This window comes from Oreochromis aureus, linkage group 5 (genome assembly GCF_013358895.1).
Source record: "Oreochromis aureus strain Israel breed Guangdong linkage group 5, ZZ_aureus, whole genome shotgun sequence".
In the NCBI taxonomy this organism is placed as follows: domain Eukaryota; kingdom Metazoa; phylum Chordata; class Actinopteri; order Cichliformes; family Cichlidae; genus Oreochromis; species Oreochromis aureus.
Window position 1 is genome coordinate 5,326,551 of NC_052946.1, and position 19,282 is coordinate 5,345,832.

General features: G+C 39.5%; 1 protein-coding gene across 1 annotated transcript in view; it reads right to left on the reverse strand.

Annotated features, from left to right (window-relative positions):
* Nucleotides 1-997: 997 nt before the first annotated feature.
* The window catches only part of klhdc8a (kelch domain containing 8A), a 67,886-nt gene continuing 49,601 nt past the window's right edge, over nt 998-19,282 (reverse strand). The window contains exons 7-9 of the mRNA XM_031744427.2: nt 6,271-6,372; nt 5,499-5,647; nt 998-2,191 (exon numbers count right to left, since the gene is read on the reverse strand). Coding sequence (XP_031600287.1) covers nt 2,138-2,191; nt 5,499-5,647; nt 6,271-6,372 — 305 coding nt within the window. The 3' untranslated portion in view covers nt 998-2,137. The remainder of the gene's footprint in view (nt 2,192-5,498; nt 5,648-6,270; nt 6,373-19,282) is intronic.

Sequence of the window (19,282 nt, forward strand, 5' to 3'; positions counted from 1 at the left end):
GCAGGTGGTTTCCAGGCAGTCCTCTGGCCCATCCTTGTCTCCCTGCTCATATTCCACCCATCCCAGTTGGTGAGCTTTGCTTGGCTCCCTTCACCAGGGGACAGCTTATGTCAGGTGTCATACAATGTTTTTTTAGTCACATTGTCCCCACATTAAGATAAGGGCTTTTTCTTGTTCTTTTGTTTCCTGTGAAAACAGTCAAGATATAAGGTTTACCTTTTACTTTAACCTGAGCTCTAAATCTAAAACCTAACTGTATTTGAAGACAGGCAAAACAGACTTAATCAGACTTAATCTTGTTTGTCTGTGAGTGTTTAATTAGACTGATTATTTCCTTTGTTCCCTGATTGCCAAGACTTGGGAGAAGTATTGGCAATCAACCAAAATGACATCCTCTGATTGGTCGGGGATAAAGCTAGGGTCGACACCTTATACTTCATATGCTAAAGATCTTCTTTACCCTGAATCACTGTATCACACTGTCTAGTTCTTGACTGCTGCTGTCATTGTTAGTCCAATGGTGCAAAAAACTTAACCTAAGTCTTATTAAATATAGTAAACAATATAATATATAACTGTATTTCATTATTTTAGTTACATAATCACAATTACACAAACACACGTGGAAATATTCAAAGAGGCTCAACAGTAATAGGAATCATTATACAATTTAAAAAAAAGAAGAAAAATGCAGCTCCACCAAAACACAATGAATTTCAAAGCATTTCTATGGGTGTTAAGGATATCTGCACTGTGGCTGTGCAGCAAACATATGCATGCTCACGTTATCAACAGTGTTTCTGGTCATTTTAACTGAACAAAAGTGAAATAGATTTCTTAACAGCAAATAAATATTTTTTTAAATGTCAAGAGGCTATTAACGTGTCTCTATGAACAAATGGACCTCGACCGCCTGTGATGCAGCTGTAATGTGTTGTAGGCAGAGTGAAAGTGCGTAACGACTCAGAATGATGTGTCACCTCTGCCATCTTGTGGGGAAAAAAGTGTAATACAAACTTTTATTTCACTGAATATAACAATATGACATGTTTACAGTATGGTGTAGGAACGAGGACTGATGATGATCACGGTGTAGACTGAAATAACATTTTGCAAAGGCTGAACTGTCATCACAATGAATATAAAAACTCCCAAATTAATCACCTGTCACAGAACCAAAGAAATTATTTAGTTGTAGCTACAAGAACAGACGAACAAAAGTCAACCTAGAACATAACCTGAGTGAGACGACTACAATATTACTGCACAGCACGTTATACATTATAAAACGCAGGGAAAGTGTATTGCTGCAGGAATAAAACGTCTACAATCAGCCTGTAAGTCCCACAGGATTCCTTCCTTTGCTTATAACAGCAATTCAGTAATTAGTTTAACCACAAAAAACACGGTTATTTAACACAAGTCTCATTTCATGGATGCAAAGTGTTACATCTGGTCACAAATGTGCACTATTACAGCACAGAGGAGTTTTATTACAGCATTCTAAGTGTAATTACTACAACACATTACACTAGAAATAATTGAAGGCAAAGCTCCCACTCAGTGTTGACTGATTCAGTGCAAATGTTGTTACTGAATATTTTATTAACCAAACACTCAACTGTTTCTAGATCATATTAAATCAGAGATAAGGATTGCAGTTGTGTCATTTAGCTAAATTAAAATCTACCCTTGCTCAATAGTCGGCAAGCTACACGTAAATAAAATGAATGCAGATATGACAGCACTATATATGCAATATAAATACATTTTCCACATATCTTCTGTCCACAGGAATAGACACGATAGCTACAAAATAGTTCCATCCTCAAGTATGCACTACAGTGTACAATGCAGAAGTGTTGCATACATAAAGGTATCAAGGATCAGCTCGGTAAAAAGAAAGAGCCAGCTCCTCCATTGTGCATCTGTGTGCTGACATGTGGGGCTCAGTGCCAGTTACACCCAGCAGGGGGCAGTGTTATCCGATACATTACATCAGGCAGCCAGACTTGCACTCATTTCTCAGTGTTTGTGATGCTTCCTAAATATTGCACTACAGTCACGACGGGTGTTCGGGAAGGAGGACATGGAATCACGGCTCATCTGCGGTCATTTGGGCGTCAGTTACTACAGGCTACAGATACTCTTCTTCTTTAACGTAGAGGATCTCGTGCGCCGAACTGGGAACCTGAAAGAAAAGACTGGCCGTCAAAGGCTGAAGAGATGTCTCCATAGACACTGAATTCAGATGTATGAAATAAATTAAAATACACATACGGCCCCTGACTTAAATGTAATAATTTACTCTGCTTTTCTTCCCATTCTCAGTAAATATTTTTGGAGGTGTCACAATTTCTAAAATGTCCAATATTGTCTGTCACATGGATGAACCATTTGCACTTTCAGGTAATTGGTAACTAAACAGAAACACTGTTTAGCTAAGGCTCAGCTTGCACTTACAAAACTGGGTAAGAGACATTTTAGAGACAAAACCCCTCCTACAGTTTTACACAGTGCTCCATTTTCCTATGTACAGGCTGACTTTCTTAAATCACTCGAATCTGTCAATCAACGACTGACAGCGTCTGGAAATGTGTGAATGAATTCATCTCTAGACTGGTCCACAATTTCAACACAGCAATAAAACCCTCAGTTTTTAGTGCTAGTAGCTAAAAACAAACACTAAAAATGAAGAAAAATAAACAAAAACTAACTAAGATGATTTTATGTGCTGCTGCTTTAGTTTTAGTGAGTTGAGTCAGCTGGTCTGAGGAGTATTTAGTGCTTATTTCTGTGGCTGTGTATGAAGCACTTGTGCTGTTGTGTTGTTTCATTGTCATTCTCTTCATCTATTAACTGAATCGGAAGCATACATTTAAATCTAAACTTTCAGTACGTAGAAGAGGACAGGACTTTACATAGAGCTGCAGCTCCTCATCAGATCTGGTGATGCATGGACTGTTGAAACAGTTGAAAGCATATATGATGCTGGCTTGAACTTTGTGTATGTGCTGCTACTGAAGCACCGCTTGTTCTTGCCAGCAGATGGTGCAGCTTGGACTGCAGGTATGAAACTGCTGATGATGTGGCTCTGCTGTTGTTGGCCTGCCTTCACTGACATAATGTGCCCCTTCTTCCATTTAGTGATATGCTATGTTTATTAAATATACTCTTTCCAGATCCTATCTCCTCCATCCAGGATTTAATCAAATGGTCAAAACTGATCAATGTCTTTAACTACCATGCCATTTTGAGTTTAACCTTTTCCAAGCGTGACCTGGAAACTGGGCATACTTGTCATCATAGAAATAGATACGACTGTGTTGACTATAAATTTGTTATTGACTGCTACCTGACCCTCCTCCTCCCTCACCTGAAATAAACTTAATACCTTCAGCAGACATGTCCGCTCCTCTTAGCCTGCTGGTAGCACGGTCCACTTCAGTGTTGACAGGCTATCACTCGTGAATTGGAGCTGCTTTTACAGAGCAGGTTACTACTCAGGACCACAAACTGGTGACAAAGCAAGAGATGCATTTATTTTAAAGGTAAATAGTTAGAAGTAATACTCTGGCCTTTTTCCAGATCGGACTTGGCCTTCCAATGGGGGGGACAGGAGCGTGACTGCACATGCAAATCAGTCATTTTGTGTCGATCAGTGAGTGTATTACTTTTAACAGTTATCCATGTGTCTTGCTGTCTTTTATACTTGAATACATCAAAAATACAATAAAAAAAACTAGTTATCAAAAAGACAGTGTTGGTGGTTTTTGGTTCTGCTAAAACATCTTTTAGGTCTTTCTCTACGCAGGAAAAACACTGCACTGCTGTTTAACTGGAAATAATTGGAAAAATGCTGAATACTGAATCTCACAATCTGCTCCACTGACAAATGGTTCCCATTAATGTGCAGTGTACATTTGCTTATTATCAACTAATACTGTTTTCTTATTCATATTAACAGAGGTTGACTGATTTGGAGTCTACATATATTCTCAGAGAGATTATTTAAAAGTCAAATAAATACTAGTGGAGGATGTGATGTAATATAACACCGCTAAACTAAAACTACATTTAAATGCATGCTGTGCTCTGTACTCCATATTAATAGATTCGTGGTGTTTGAAAACTAAACCTTTTCCTTGTTAAATACAGAGTTAGGCCCCGGTCACACAGGCCTAGAGGTGGGTCAGCCTTTTCACTACCGAGGATCCCAACCCCAAATGTGGATGACAGATCCTGCAATTCCTCTGAGACGGTGACATCAGAGAAAAAGGGGAGGGAGGATGGAGCAGTGAAACAAAAATAAATGGACGTTAATTAATAGATGCATCATTCGAAGTAGAGTGTGTGGGGTGCAGCCCAACTTATGAAATTCAGATAAATTTCACAAGTGAAGTATGTCGGTTTTACTTTTACAGTGAAGTTCTACATGCTCTGTTTCCGTCGTGTGTCAAATGTCTTCAAGTTCCAATACAGCTTGAAGAGTAAAAGGTCTGTCCGGTCTGCATCTTTCATGCAAACTACAAGTTAACACTGCAGTCCTATAACAACCAAAGCAATCAGATGGAGGTTTTTATTTCACCTTGTCACAGACAGCAACCACTTAACAAAAGGTTGCCAGGGGGATGCTGACTGGTCTCTAGGCCTCTAAGGCAGTGAGCTCATTCACTATGAACCTGATATTAAATAGTGAAATTCTGCTTTCACTATTTAAGCAGTGGAGTTCCTGCCAGGGGAGCTTTTGCTGCTGTTTGTGGATTTGAATTCAGAACCTACACACAACAGAGATCTGCTTGTTTTTCTTTTCACATTACTTCAAAAAAGGCTTTTTATAAAGCTCGAAGGGAAACTCCAGAGCTTTTACACATCAAAGTCTGTTTACAGGTAACAAGGAGTACTACTGCATGTGTGGAAAAACTTTGTAAAAAGTAATTTGAGGCCCCAGAGGGAGCTGCGTGAAGTGTGACAAATGTCCTCAGGTGATGCCACCGGAGAAGGAAAAGCAAAAAAAATGGCTGCATTGTGGGTAATGTAGTCACCAAGTTTTGACAAGAAGAAGAATGCATGGAAATGCAAATAAAGATCTTTTTAACTGGATAGGGAATCTGCTAATAATACCAGTGTGAGTGAGGATGTTATTTTCAGCCCACTTACAGCTATTGTGTGTAAAGCAGGCTCAGATCAGCAGAGGCTCGATCTCAATGGGACAGATGTGCAGTGAGCAGGTAGTCAGACTGTTAAGGTCCTTTTCAGAACGTATCACTCCTCACTAGTCCTTCACCACAGTGCCACTCAGCATGAAATCACAGCTGCTTGCTGAGGTTTAGAAACAAATAAACAGGTGAACTGTGGGTTGCTTATGAGAGACAGCATCTGTCACCATGGATACCAACAGCTGTCCTGATTGTTCAGCGGTGAGGTAATGCAATTATTCTCTGGTTTACTCTTCAGACTATACATAACCCTTCCACTTATACTAAGTCCATGTGTACCTGGTTGACTCCTCCCACTACCAGGAGGCGGTCTCTGATGACGATAGAAGAGGCAGAACATCTGGGGTGGTTCATTGGAGCCAACCTTTCCCACTTCTTCTTCTGAGGATGAAAGGCCTCCACAGTGTCTAGTGCTGAAGGCTCATGACCTAAAGAATGGATAAGAACAGCTCAGCTAATCATCTCTATGCTTTATTCTAGTCCTCTATACATCCAGTTTACAAACCGAAGACTAAAATGTATTTAGTCTGCAAGCCACTCTGCAACCCACATCCATCCCAGCATCTCCTTTCATTCTGTTTCTGACTAAATGTCATATCTGTGTCACTGATGGCTGCTCTGTACTGTGTTGGGATCTTCTTACTGCTGTCCTGGTATTTGGCTTTCCATTTATGCATGTGGAAGGGCATGGAGGTCCCATAAGAGAACCATGCCAGTATAAATTACAGTATACATTACTGCAAATGGAGATAATAATCTTCTCTTGATTGTTACAGTGAAATGTATCAAATGTTTGAACTTGCTTGTGAGGCCTTGTTATACTTGCTGGTATGCAGGAGATTTCTCAGGGGGAAGCTCATGTTTACAGAGAAGTTTCAGGATTTTGCTTAGTTTACAAAACTGCCACTGATAATTTATTCAGATTATCTAAAAGCCCAGCAATCCAAAGCGTTCAGGCAGTAAAAAGTGATTACAAATCATCAAATCCTTGTGTGTAGGTTTTTCCATCAAGCTGATCAGCAGAAATTAGTTTGCAGTTCATCTTTCTTACCAAGTCCTCCTGCGACCACCATCCGTCCACGCAGGAAGGCAGCAGCAAAGTCAGCTCTCTTTGTTTTCATCGCCACTGTCTCCTCTGACTTCAGCCAGGTGCCTGAAAAAAGGGAAAGGATAACAAGCGACAGCTGGGGTGAGCATGTTTGTGTGTGTGCACAAGTTCATAAAGTAGATGAGGTGAAGTCTGGTGGCACCGTAGTCCACCTTCAGCGAGATAGGATGCTGCTGAGTCTTCAGAGGATGACCTACCCAAACAGGTCACCCACAAGGCAGCTGCAGCCAGGACAAGGATCGCACACACACAGGTAGCAAGGACAGAAAAAGGTTATAACGAATTCAAAGTACAGGAAGGGAAAAAAGGAGGGTCAAAATAATGTTGGGAGGGACTCTAGTTGAATGTGTGTTAGGACACTGAAAAAGTCAAAAAGAAAAAACATTTATCATTTGGGCTGACGCTGCTGGAAACATGGTCGCAAATTTTGGGAATACTCCTTTAGGGAACCACATGCAGTGATTCACAGCTCCAACATCCACTCGACAGCAACCTGGCAAACCATCAGATAGCCGTCATATCATCATATTTCACTGCAGAGTTGGTAAGGTACGTTGCCTAGCTTTCAAGTTGCTGGGAGACTTTGTTCTGCTTCAGTCCTCAGTGCATCTAGGAGGCCTTATCGGGCTGTAGCTCAGGAGGTTGGTAGAGCAGGTCATCTGCTGATCGGAACATTGGTGGGTCCATCCCTAGCTCCCCGCCTGCATGCCAAATATCCTTGGGCAAGATACTAACCCCAAGTTGCTCTCCGATGCATCCATTGGAGTAATAATGTTAGTTAGAAAGCACTGAAAACACTGAATATGGCATGTAGTATAAAACGCTTTGAGTGCTCCAGGAGAGTAGAAAAGCGCTATATAAGAATCAGTCCATTTACCATCTACACATATATTTATAATTGTGGTTGGTATGGTCTGAATGTATACTAATCATTCAGACTATTTAACCAGATCCTTTTTAAATTTAACATTTATTACTTATGTAACAAAATTACATGTAATCAAATGACTTAGAGTCAGCATTTTGGACGTACACATTTTTTTTGATTGTGTCAATAACACCACTGCATCCAAAACTGAAGCCTCACTGCTGGGAATTGAACGCAGGTGCAGGGTTAATTGAGCGCTAATTCTTATCCACCATCAAACAGCTATTGGCAGCTTTAATCCTAAAATATTGGTAACAACATTAAAAATCATCAGACAGGCCACAGGTGGGAAAGACTTTACAATTTAATCTCCTTAATCACCAAAACCTAAGACTGACAGTGTTGTCTTCAGTGCTGTCTGATGTGGTTGGCATGTGGAAGTGACATCTGAGGCACTCACGATGATAAAATGTGTACTTGATAGTAACAGGAAATGGAAATTCAGCCATGAAAACAATGTTTCTCTTTCCCCAACAGATTCTGCAAAAACTTCTCATTTTACTTTCAGGCTTTGTTTCTGCCAAGCTTTGTTTATCTGAAGAAAACCCAGACAGGAGAAAACAGTGACAGAGGAAGACAGATAACTTCATTAGGGAGTGAAGGAAAGCGAGGGAGAATTAAAGATAGAGACAGAACAGGAGAGAAAAGGAATGTCTTACACTTTATCTTTGTCTATCTCACCTTTCTTCTCTCTCTGCTTTTTCTTTGCACTTGTTTTTTCCCCATTCTCCTTCTTTACCTTCTCTTCCACATTGCCTTGTTCTTACCATTTTTCTTTCTCTCTCTCTCCCTTTCTTCCTACTCAATCTTTTTAAGAGGTAGAGACAAGGTCGAGAGCGACAAACAGAGGTAGAGAATGAAAATGAGATAAGAAGCCAGATGGTGAGTCTTCCTGTGTGTTGCAGCAGTGTGTAATGAAGAGCCGTGCTTCTCTTTCCAGCCTGGTTAAGTTAAACTAAAGGGAACAGAGCAGAGATCACAGCTGGCCGTCCACTCTGTTCTGTTTTCTCCACAGCAAAAAATCCTGTCTTGGTGTTGAACATCATCTGTGCAATTCAAAAAATCCCAGAAGTTATTTATAGTCAGGAATCAGGTTAAAACCACCAAAACGTGGTTGTAATGTTGAATAATGTGATGCATAATAAGCAGACATACAATGTTACTTTAGCTTCTTTATGTCGCTTATTATCAAATTGCTTGTTAAGAAATGTTCACACACAATCACAGCTTTTAGGCTGTATGTGAGTCATTTCATAACACAAATGTCCAACAGACTTGGATCAGATGTTAATGGAGCTTTAGTGTTCCAGCTCCCCAGTACAAAGTCAGTGCAAATTTCAATAGCCTAACTGAGCTTTCTTCCTGAAACCATTGATACTCAGGTACTAATCAAGACTAGAAACAGCTACTGGATTAAATACTTATTTGCAACAGTATTGATATCAAGAGTGGCGCCTCTGCCTCCTCCAGCTGACATACAATAACAGTAGCCAGCAATTACTGACAGTCACACTAGCAATCTATTATTATTAAAGTAGTACGATTAATAGCCAGTGTTCATTTAACAGGATAATACAGTTATATGTGTCTACAGTGTTATGTTTCTCTTTAAGTACCAGACTGAGGCAGAAAAAACTCTCCCAGCCACCAGACAGAAACGACAGCCTTACCAACTCTATTTGATCAGCAATGAGACATGACGAGCACGGGACAACCTCTGACAACCTCACAATATTGTTTTTTCAGGTTGTTGTTATTTTATTTTATTCTTTTGGGCTGTACTTATGTTATTGTTTTTTTGACACTATGTCAGACAACTTAAGTACAGTCCTGTGACTGACATTCTTGTTATTGGTGGTTTGGCTGTATTCAGGAGGTCGAGCAGGTCATCCAGTGATTGGAAAGTTGGTGGTTTGATTCCTGGCTGCTCCGTGGCAGCATGCCAGACAATCCTCAGGCAAGAAAGTTGCTCTTCGATCATTGAAGTCTGAACGTTAGATAGACAACACTTAGGCATAGAAAAAAGTGATTGTATGAATGGGTGAACGAGGCATGTTGTAAAAAGTGCTTTGAGTTCTCCACGAAAGTAGAAAAATGCCATATAATATCCAGACCAGTTACCATTTTTATCTATGTATTAAGAAAAAAACATTTTTTCCCCTGTGGTGTCAAAATGGCATCAAGTAGTCTTATAAGCGTTGGTACTGGGTTTGATATTCTAGTATTGTACCAACCCTACCAGTGCAAAGACATCTGAAGCAGATTATTTCCTGCTGTTTGCTGCATGTGAGAGAGGACAGTTGTGGAAAATATGCTGACTTGATTCACCAGAAATTGTCCAAAGCAATATCTAAAAACTGCTTGATTTTTGCATTGTGAAAGATTCTGCATGTATGCTCCGTATCATCGACATTTAAGCTGCAGCAACAGAGTCTTTTGATTAAACTATACCTTAAGAAGATTAGTTATTTTGGTAATTGGTGGTAATTTAGTCCAGTTATACTGGGTCATTTTTGTAGGATGTATTTTGAAGTATTATATAACAAAAGCGCTGTATGACAGCAAAACAATCTCATGTAGTGATATGTAAATCTTCTTTACAAAACTTGGGCTAATTTCAATTAATGGCCAAATGAAAAGAAAATGAGCCACTACAGAGCACAGTGCATTTCCTGTGTCTGCTTTTTATTTTTAGCGGTTGGATTAAAATATCTCTCGTCACTGCACTAGATCTGCTGTTAAAGACTTCATTACAAAAGGGCAGTTCTATAACCTCGTCTTTGATGTTTTCTTCTATATTTGTATTCATAAAAACATGCATCAATCTAGAAAGAATTCAGACAGTAATAGCTGATTTTCAAAGAGTGCTTACAGTGTTGCAGGCTGGATTTTTGTCTTTAAATTACAGCTGTGTCAACACATCCGTCTACAGACTTGTGGTTCGATCCTTTGAGACTGAGCTGTAACTGCAGGCCTCGTTCCTATTTGCTTTGGAGGGATTACACAAGTCTTCACGCCAAGATTTTCTTTGTAGGATGCGGGGAAAACACCAGCATGCATTATTCTCCTCTGGTGGGAGACTGCAGAGGAGAATAAAGAGGCGAGAACGAGAAAGAAAACACAGAGAGAGGATTTCAGATAGAGAGAGAGTGAGACAATGGAATGAAGGAGATGAAGCGATTCTCTGAAGACTGGGCTTTGTAGTCTGTGTGGTGGTAATTTCGTCTGTGGCTCTCCTCTATAATTGTCCTTCATGATTAAAACTAGAAAGGGATGGTGATTGGTTCTCACTCTTTGATAGATTGCGTGTGTCACGTGTGAAATCTTACAGACTTACAGACAATCTTACAGAGATGATCCTTTTGGACAGAATGTATCTCACTATGATGTTCTGTCATTTCTAATAATTACAAGCTGGTCTAAGAAGGCAGTCCACTTTTGCTCTATTCTCATTTCTGCTTCATTCCATCTGCTTTGTTATGTTTTAGTCCCTTTTTAAAAAAAAAAATCTCAAGCGGGACATAAATCAAATTCACAACATGGGAGTTCGTTTGTTATAAGTAGGTCTCGGGGGGACTGCATCATTTGTGGTTATTGTTCATGTTGCCTGAGCTGTACGAGCTTTAGCAGAACAAAGGAAAGTGCTGCTTTTCTTAGATGCAGTAAAAGCAGCAGAATTCATTATTCCAGCTGAAGGTTTGCAACAGAAAAGCAACTCAATTTGAAATTTTCAATCACACTGAAACACCAGCTGAGGTTTATCTGTAGCTCACAGCTTTTGTGCTTACTGAAGATTTAAACTTCTACCGTTTGTGAAGACTCACGCACAAATCTTGACTTATTATTTGGTTAATTTAGGAAGAATCAAGAGTTTTATTGTCATGTATGCCGCACAGCAGTGGTGCTTAGCAATGAAATTTTAACTTTTTGAGTTCCCCACACACAAATAAATAAATAACTAAACTAAACTAAACAAAAAATAAAATAAAATTCAATAAAAAGTACTATACACACAAGGGTAGAGTGTAGTCAGAATATAAATTGCAATTAGTATCCAAACTACTTTAAATCAAAGACATTCAGAATGTTTTAGTGTGCGTTATATAAACTGTATTATTTAATAACATTTTATAAGTGACAGTAGGAATCAAACAAACATAGAAAAAGGTGTAGGCCACACCTACTACTACTAGAAATATTAATAAATCTCATTTCAGTGCTCTTTTTATGTCCTCTTTTCTGTCTCCTTCCACCGTCTCTCCTCACCGTTCTAACTGGCCCATGGCAGATGGCTGAGCCTCCCTGACCTTGGTTCAGTTCCTTTTAAATGAGAGTTCTTCCTCCCCACCATCGCCAAGTGAACAGGCACCTTACAAAGTTGTTGTCAACGGATGTGATATAAATAAAGCTGAAGCTGAAAAGCTGATTGGATGGTTCATATACAGGCTGAGAAGCCCACAGATGTCTCTGTTAGTACATGACTTAATAATTGATCAACAAATCGATTTACTCTGCCTTACAGAAACCTGGTTGCAGCAGGATGAGTATGTTAGTTTAAATGAATCAACACCCCCGAGTCATTCTAACTACCAGAAATCCCGAAGCACAGGCCGAGGGGGCGGTGTGACAGCAATTTTTCACACCAGCCTATTAATTAACGAAAGACCAAGACAGACTTTTAATTCATTTGAAAGCCTGATGCTTAACCTTGTCCACCCCAGCTGTAAAACTCAGAAACCAGTCTTACTTGTTATCATCTATCGTCCACCTGGGCCTTACACAGAGTTTCTCTCTGATTTCTCAGACTTTTTATCTGATTTAGTGCTCAGCTCAGATAAAATAATTATTGTGGGTGATTTTAACATCCATGTAGATGCTAAAAATGACAGCCTCAACATCGCATTTAATCTGTTACTAGACTCAATTGGCTTCTCTCAAAATGTAAAAGAACCCACCCACCACTTTAATCACACTCTAGATCTTGTTTTAACGTATGGCATAGAAACTGAATATTTAACAGTGTTTCCTGAAAACCCTCTGCTGTCTGATCATTTCCTGATAACATTTACATTTACAATAATTGATTACACAGCAGTGGAGAGTAGACTTTATCAAAGTAGATGTCTTTCTGAAAGTGCTGTAACTAAGTTTAAGAATATAATCCACCCACTGTTATCATCTTCAATGCCCTGTACCAACATAGAGCAGAGCAGCTATCTGAACGCTACTCCGACAGAGGTCGATTATCTTGTTAATAATTTTACCTCCTCACTACGCACGACTCTGGATACTGTAGCTCCTGTGAAAACTAAGGCCTCAAATCCAAAGTCCCTGACTCCGTGGTATAATTCTCAAACACGTAGCCTAAAGCAGATAACTCGTAAGCTGGAGAGGAAATGGCGTGTCACAAATTTAGAGGATCATCATTTAGCCTGGAGAAATAGTTTGCTGCTTTATAAGAAAGCCCTCCGCAAAGCCAGAACATCTTACTATTCGTCACTGATTGAAGAAAATAAGAACAACCCCAGGTTTCTCTTCAGCACTGTAGCCAGGCTGACAAAAGTCAGAGCTCTACTGAGCCAACCATCCCTTTAACGTTAACTAGTAATGACTTCATGAACTTCTTCACAAATAAAATTTTTATCATTAGAGAAAAATTACCAATAATCATCCCACAGATGTAATATTATCTACAGCTACTCTTAGTACCATCGATGTTAAGTTAGACTCTTTTTCTCCAATTGATCTTTCTGAGTTAACTTCAATAATTAATTCCTCCAAACCATCAACGTGTCTTTTAGACCCCATTCCTACAAAACTGCTCAAAGAAGTCCTGCCATTAATTAATTCTTCGATCTTAAATATGATCAACCTATCTCTAATAATCGGCTATGTACCACAGGCCTTCAAGCTGGCTGTAGTTAAACCTTTACTTAAAAAGCCATCTCTAGACCCAGCTGTCTTAGCTAATTATAGGCCAATCTCCAACCTTCCTTTCATATCAAAAATCCTTGAAAGAGTAGTTGTCAAACAGCTAACAGATCATCTGCAGAGGAATGGCTTATTTGAAGAGTTTCAGTCAGGTTTCAGAGCTCATCACAGCACAGAAACAGCTTTAGTGAAGGTTACAAATGATCTTCTTATGGCCTCTGACAGTGGACTCATCTCTGTGCTTGTCCTGCTAGACCTCAGTGCTGCGTTCGATACTGTTGACCATAATATCCTATTAGAGCGATTAGAACATGCTGTAGGTATTACAGGTACTGCACTGCAGTGGTTTGTATCATATCTATCTAATAGACTCCAGTTTGTACATGTAAATGGAGAGTCCTCTTCAGACACTAAGGTCAATTATGGTGTTCCACAGGGTTCAGTGCTAGGACCAATTCTATTTACATTATACATGCTTCCCCTAGGCAACATCATTAGAAGACATAGCATAAATTTTCACTGCTATGCAGATGACACGCAGCTCTATCTATCCATGAAGCCAGGTAACACACACCAATTAGTTAAACTGCAGGAATGTCTTAAAGACATAAAGACCTGGATGGCCGCTAACTTTCTGCTTCTTAATTCAGATAAAACTGAGGTTATTGTACTCGGCCCTGAAAATCTTAGAAATATGGTATCTAAGCAGATTTTTACTCTGGATGGCATTACCTTGGCCTCCAGTAACACTGTGAGAAACCTTGGAGTCATTTTTGACCAGGACATGTCATTCAACGCACATATTAAACAAATATGTAAGACTGCTTTCTTCCATTTGCGCAACATCTCTAAAATTAGAAATATCCTGTCTCAGAGTGATGCTGAAAAACTAGTTCATGCATTTATTACTTCCAGGCTGGACTACTGTAATTCACTATTATCAGGAAGTCCTAAAAACTCGCTGAGAAGCCTTCAGCTAATCCAAAATGCTGCAGCAAGAGTCCTGACAGGGACTAGAAAGAGAGAGCATATTTCTCCTGTTTTGGCTTCCTTCATTGGCTTCCTGTTAAATCCAGAATTGAATTCAAAATCCTGCTCCTCACATACAAGGTCTTAAATAATCAGGCCCCATCTTATCTTAATGACCTGGTAGTACCATATCACCCTATTAGAGCACTTCGCTCTTGCACTGCAGGCCTACTTGTTGTTCCTAGAGTATTTAAAAGTAGAATGGGAGGCAGAGCCTTCAGTTTTCAGGCCCCTCTTCTGTGGAACCAACTTCCAGTTTGGATTCGGAGACAGACACTATCTCTACTTTCAAGATTAGGCTTAAAACTTTCCTTTTAAAAAGCATATAGTTAGGGCTGGACCAGGTGACCCTGAATCCTCCCTTAGTTATGCTGCAATAGACGTAGGCTGCCGGGGATTCCCATGATGCATTGAGTTTTTCCTTCCAGTCACCTTTCTCACTCACTATGTGCTAATAGACCTCTCTGCATCGAATCATATCTGTTATTAATCTCTGTCTCTCTTCCACAGCATGTCTTTCATCCTGTTTTCCTTCTTTCACCCCAACCGGTCGCAGCAGATGGCCGCCCCCCTGAGCCTGGTTCTGCCGGAGGTTTCTTCCTGTTAAAGGGAGTTTTCCTTCCCACTGTCGCCAAAGTGCTTGCTCATAGGGGGTCATATGATTGTTGGGTTTTTCTCTGTATTTATTATTGTGCTATCTACTGTACAATATAAAGCGCCTTGAGGCGACTTTTGTTGTGATTTGGCGCTATATAAATAAAATTGAATTGAATTGAATGTTGTTTTTCCACCCAAAGTAACTTTTTCCCTTCAGGTTTTTGTATGTCTGCATTTGTACTGTAGTGAAGATCCGTAAAGATTAGGCAAATTAGTCAACTGACGTAGTGACAGCTGTGTTTACTAGCAGGATTAAAAAAACAAAGCAACGACATTAAATCTTGGCTGTCTGCATCTCTCTTTCTGTTCTCTGATTTCATCACTTTGTTTTTGTTAACATCACTCTCTCTCTCTGTTCACTTTCTAGCTTCCTGAACCACCACCACTCACTCTCTCTCTTTTAGTCTCACTCACTCTCTTTCTCCAAAGCTAAATCTCTCGGGATTTCACCAAAGTCATATTAAGCAAAAAATAGAAAAGACTGTTTTCTTTTCTATTTGTTCTGCTGTTCTTCATCTTGAACATGGACTTTGTGTTTTATTTTTATTTTTTTGAGTCATCCAGCACAACAACACTATTGGTTTACCACTGAGCAACATACTGTTTTGAAACCTCAGTCACTGCTAACCAGCTAGTTCCACATTGTCCCATCTCATGTCTCCCTACTTGGAGACATGCACAGCAGGAGAAGGACTACCACAACCTGCTGCAGTTCTAGATTGTAACACTGGGGTCCATCTATAGTATAAAGAACGTATTGGAGAGGCATCTGCTCATAATTCTGTTACATACTGTAAAAATGTATTGCTTATTAATAGGTTTTTTAAAGCATGTTAGCCTCACTGGGCTGCACAGTGGTTAAAACTGTTGCCTCATAGCAAGAGAGCCCTAAAGGCAAAATGGGGTCCAGGTGCGTATTAGCAGTTGATTACAGGAGGGTGACTGGAATTCTTTTGGAAATTGTCTTGTTTCTGTAAGGTATCTGGATTTTTAATTTGGGTGAAAAATTACTCAGGCAGCATGGTTGCCTCACAGCAAGAAGGTCCTGAGTTCAATTCCACCATCAGGGCGGGGTCTTTCTGTGTGGAGTTTGCATGTTCTCCCCATATTTGCATGGATTCTCTCCGGGTGCTCCAGCTTCCTCCCACAGTCCAAAGACATGCAGTTAGTGGGGATAGGTTAATTGGAAACTCTAAATTGCTCATAGGTGTGAATGTGAGTGCGAATAGTCGTCTGTGTCTATGTGTCAGACTGGCAACCTGTCCAGGGTGTACCCTCCCTCTCGCCCCAAGACAGCTGGGATAGGCTCCAGCCCCTGAAAAGGATAAGCGGAAGAGAATGCATGGGTGGAATTTGGGTGAACTGACGCCTTAAATATTTTTTCTAAAACCAAAATGTGTCATTTTCAGGCAATTTTCTTGCCACAGCTTCATTCTTTGCATTTCCTTTGTACTTGTTGCGTCTTGCCCACATTGCGACATCCGCTAACAGGCGTGTCTTAATACTGGCAATATGAAATGGAACAGTAATACAATATCACTGTGTGACAGCAGATTGCATGGTGTGTGTGTATGTGTGGAGAGATACTGCTGCAGATGGATAATAAAGCAATCTGTTTCTGGATCTTGTAATTTAAAGTGCTTCTCATCCCCAACCCTCCCTCAGCAGCTCATCTCCCATCTCATCTCCACCAAAATTAGATTGGAGAAACAGGGTATGGCTGTGTGTGTGTCTGTGTGTGTGTGTGTGTGTGTTTGTGTGTGTGCGCGTGCGTGCGTGTCTGGCTGTATCAGTATCAAGCGTTTGTGTGTTGGAAGTTATTTTATTTTCATCTTTCCTCCTCTATCTGTCACACATAAGGCAAACTTTCTCCCCATTATCATACATTAACATTATCACGCCCATGTTCTGCTTTATTTGGCTTTCATTCGACCAATCCCAAAGTGTGACCACTTTTCCAGCTGTCTAAAATGACTTATTGATTTTTCTTCTCCCTTTTCTCCTTCCGGTCTCTTCTCAATTTGTTCACCTGTTACTCTGGGGTGCCTTTGCTGGATAGAGGGATAAGTCATGTCACTGTGTTTGGGGACATGGAGTGTGCACAGAATTAAGCAAGGAAAGAAACCAGCTATCTGCTCGGTGAGGTTGATGTTAATCACTGCTTTGTAAGAGAGCAGGGTCTAATTGAAGAGGGACGCAATTGCAAAAACGAGATAATGATTTTTATTTTTGGGTAGAAGACTTGATGAAACCTCTGAGTGCTATGAAAACATCCCTCATGTATATGCATCAAGCTGAAGTCAAGCGATGCTCAGTCCTCCAGTCTTCATTCTGCTCTGTAGGAATTAGCATTTCTTTTTTATTTGGCACTGTTAGTGTCGAGATGAACAGTAAAATAAAGACAGGAAATGAGAGTAGAAGGACGGATGGAAGGTAATGTTTGAATGCATTACTTTAATCCCATTACATTTTTCAGTAACGCAGTAATGTAACAAGTTATTGTATTGAAGTAACTGAATTACATTACAGCTACCATTATTTTAATTGTGACATAGAGGTCCTCCAGAAATCAGCTGCAATCAGCTGATTTCAGTTTGTGTGCAGGGAGGACAAACAGCATGATAACACAAAGCTAACAAAGATCCCAGAAGAATGTCAAAGCTGAGAGTATAGTTGAGCCCAGGAACCGGGGCCTTCAAAGTCTGTGTGTTCTGCTTTCAACAGGTTTTTGTTGTTGGTTTTGTGGTTTTCTGTAGACACTAAAAAAATATCCTATGTGTCCTCATTAGGATAGGGATTTCTGTTAGCTTTTAGTACTGTAGCGCCGGGTTTATATTATTAACTCTTCATTATGTGAGAGTGCATTGCAGAGCATGTTATGGAGTAATGTGGAAATATACTTTAATGGACAGATACAGCCAATCAAAATTGCTGCTTTCAGAGGTCAGCCGCCTGACTGTTAGTTGTCAGCTAGCAGTCAGCCACTGGGAGTCTGTCCTCTTATCTACTTTCCACTTTAAATACGTCGTTTCACTCAGTTGCAGAGTGTCACCAAGAGATGGTGCTTTCTTCTTCAAAAAAAATTTGACTAGAATAGTTAGCTGTAGATGTCTTTACCTAACATATATATATATAAAGCGCATTGAGGCAACTGTTTTGATTTGGAGCAATATAAATAAAACTGAACTGAATTTCATATTCTTTTGATAGGTTTTGTTGTATACCTCTTCACCTATTAAACTATAAAAACTTTGATTTAAGTTTTGAAAATGTAAAATAAATGGATAAAACTTTACAGTCAATTTGGGCATCAGACATTTCATGCTGCAGATCATCAAAACTATTTCCAGTAAACAGTTCTTCATTCATCCATTTCAATCTAATCTAATAAATAGATACAATTTAAAAGAAAATTAAATACAGAGATGTGGAGGTTAATTATCTCTGAGACGGGCTTTATGAAGGTGTTTCTTTGGACATTGGCTGCTTTGTAAAGGATTTTCAGTCCTGTCCTTGTATCTTAGAGGGGAATGTTTTTTTCAAGCTCTGTTTTAACCAGCCATACAAATTAAAGTGTATTCAACCAGTGTTATCTTGATAGATATACGTAGGTCAGCTTTTTGGGCAGAGTTTGATTGACTTGAGATTGAGCAAATAGAAACAACCTCATGGTGCCTTTGCGAAAACAGGACATTAGAAGACTACCAAAAAATACCATCAATACTACTATGTGAATTCCATAAATTTAAGGTTTTCCTACTTGATATTCAGTTTTTGTTGTTTCAGCTGAAACCGTCAATTTCTTTCAAGGAGGAGATTACATGCTCTCACAGTTACAACAAGATAAAAAAAAGAATAATATTCTTTTCAGCTGTGCGCTGAAAAAGGCTTCTCTGACTGAGCGACCTAAATAAACTAACCAGGCATGTTCTGGTTTGTCAGATCATTGCACCAAGTAAAAATTACTTCTATATATTTTTAAGTTACACTCTGTTAGAAATTCAACATGATGTCACAAAGTAGATGTATTTCAGATGTATTTCCACAGTTTTAGTACATACTTCGGACTGTATACTTTTAAAAACAGGATTTTAACAATAATGTAAAAATCCAAAATCGTTTGTGATTAATTTTATTAAAGGACAAAACACATCAATGGCATTCACTAAGAAAGTTTCATAGACAGGCAGAGATGGGGCTTGCTGCTTGTCTGTAGAAGGCTATTTGATCATTAAGAGGTGCCAATAATTCCAGTACAAATGAAGAGCGGCAGCTGAACAACAAGCAGTATAATAAGAAAAGCAACAATCCCTCATTTAAAGTTTGTATAAAAAGTTTGTGAACATACATTGAAAATGATGTAACTTTCTGTCAGTGATTCCTGGAGTACCGCTTACATGTGTTAAAATC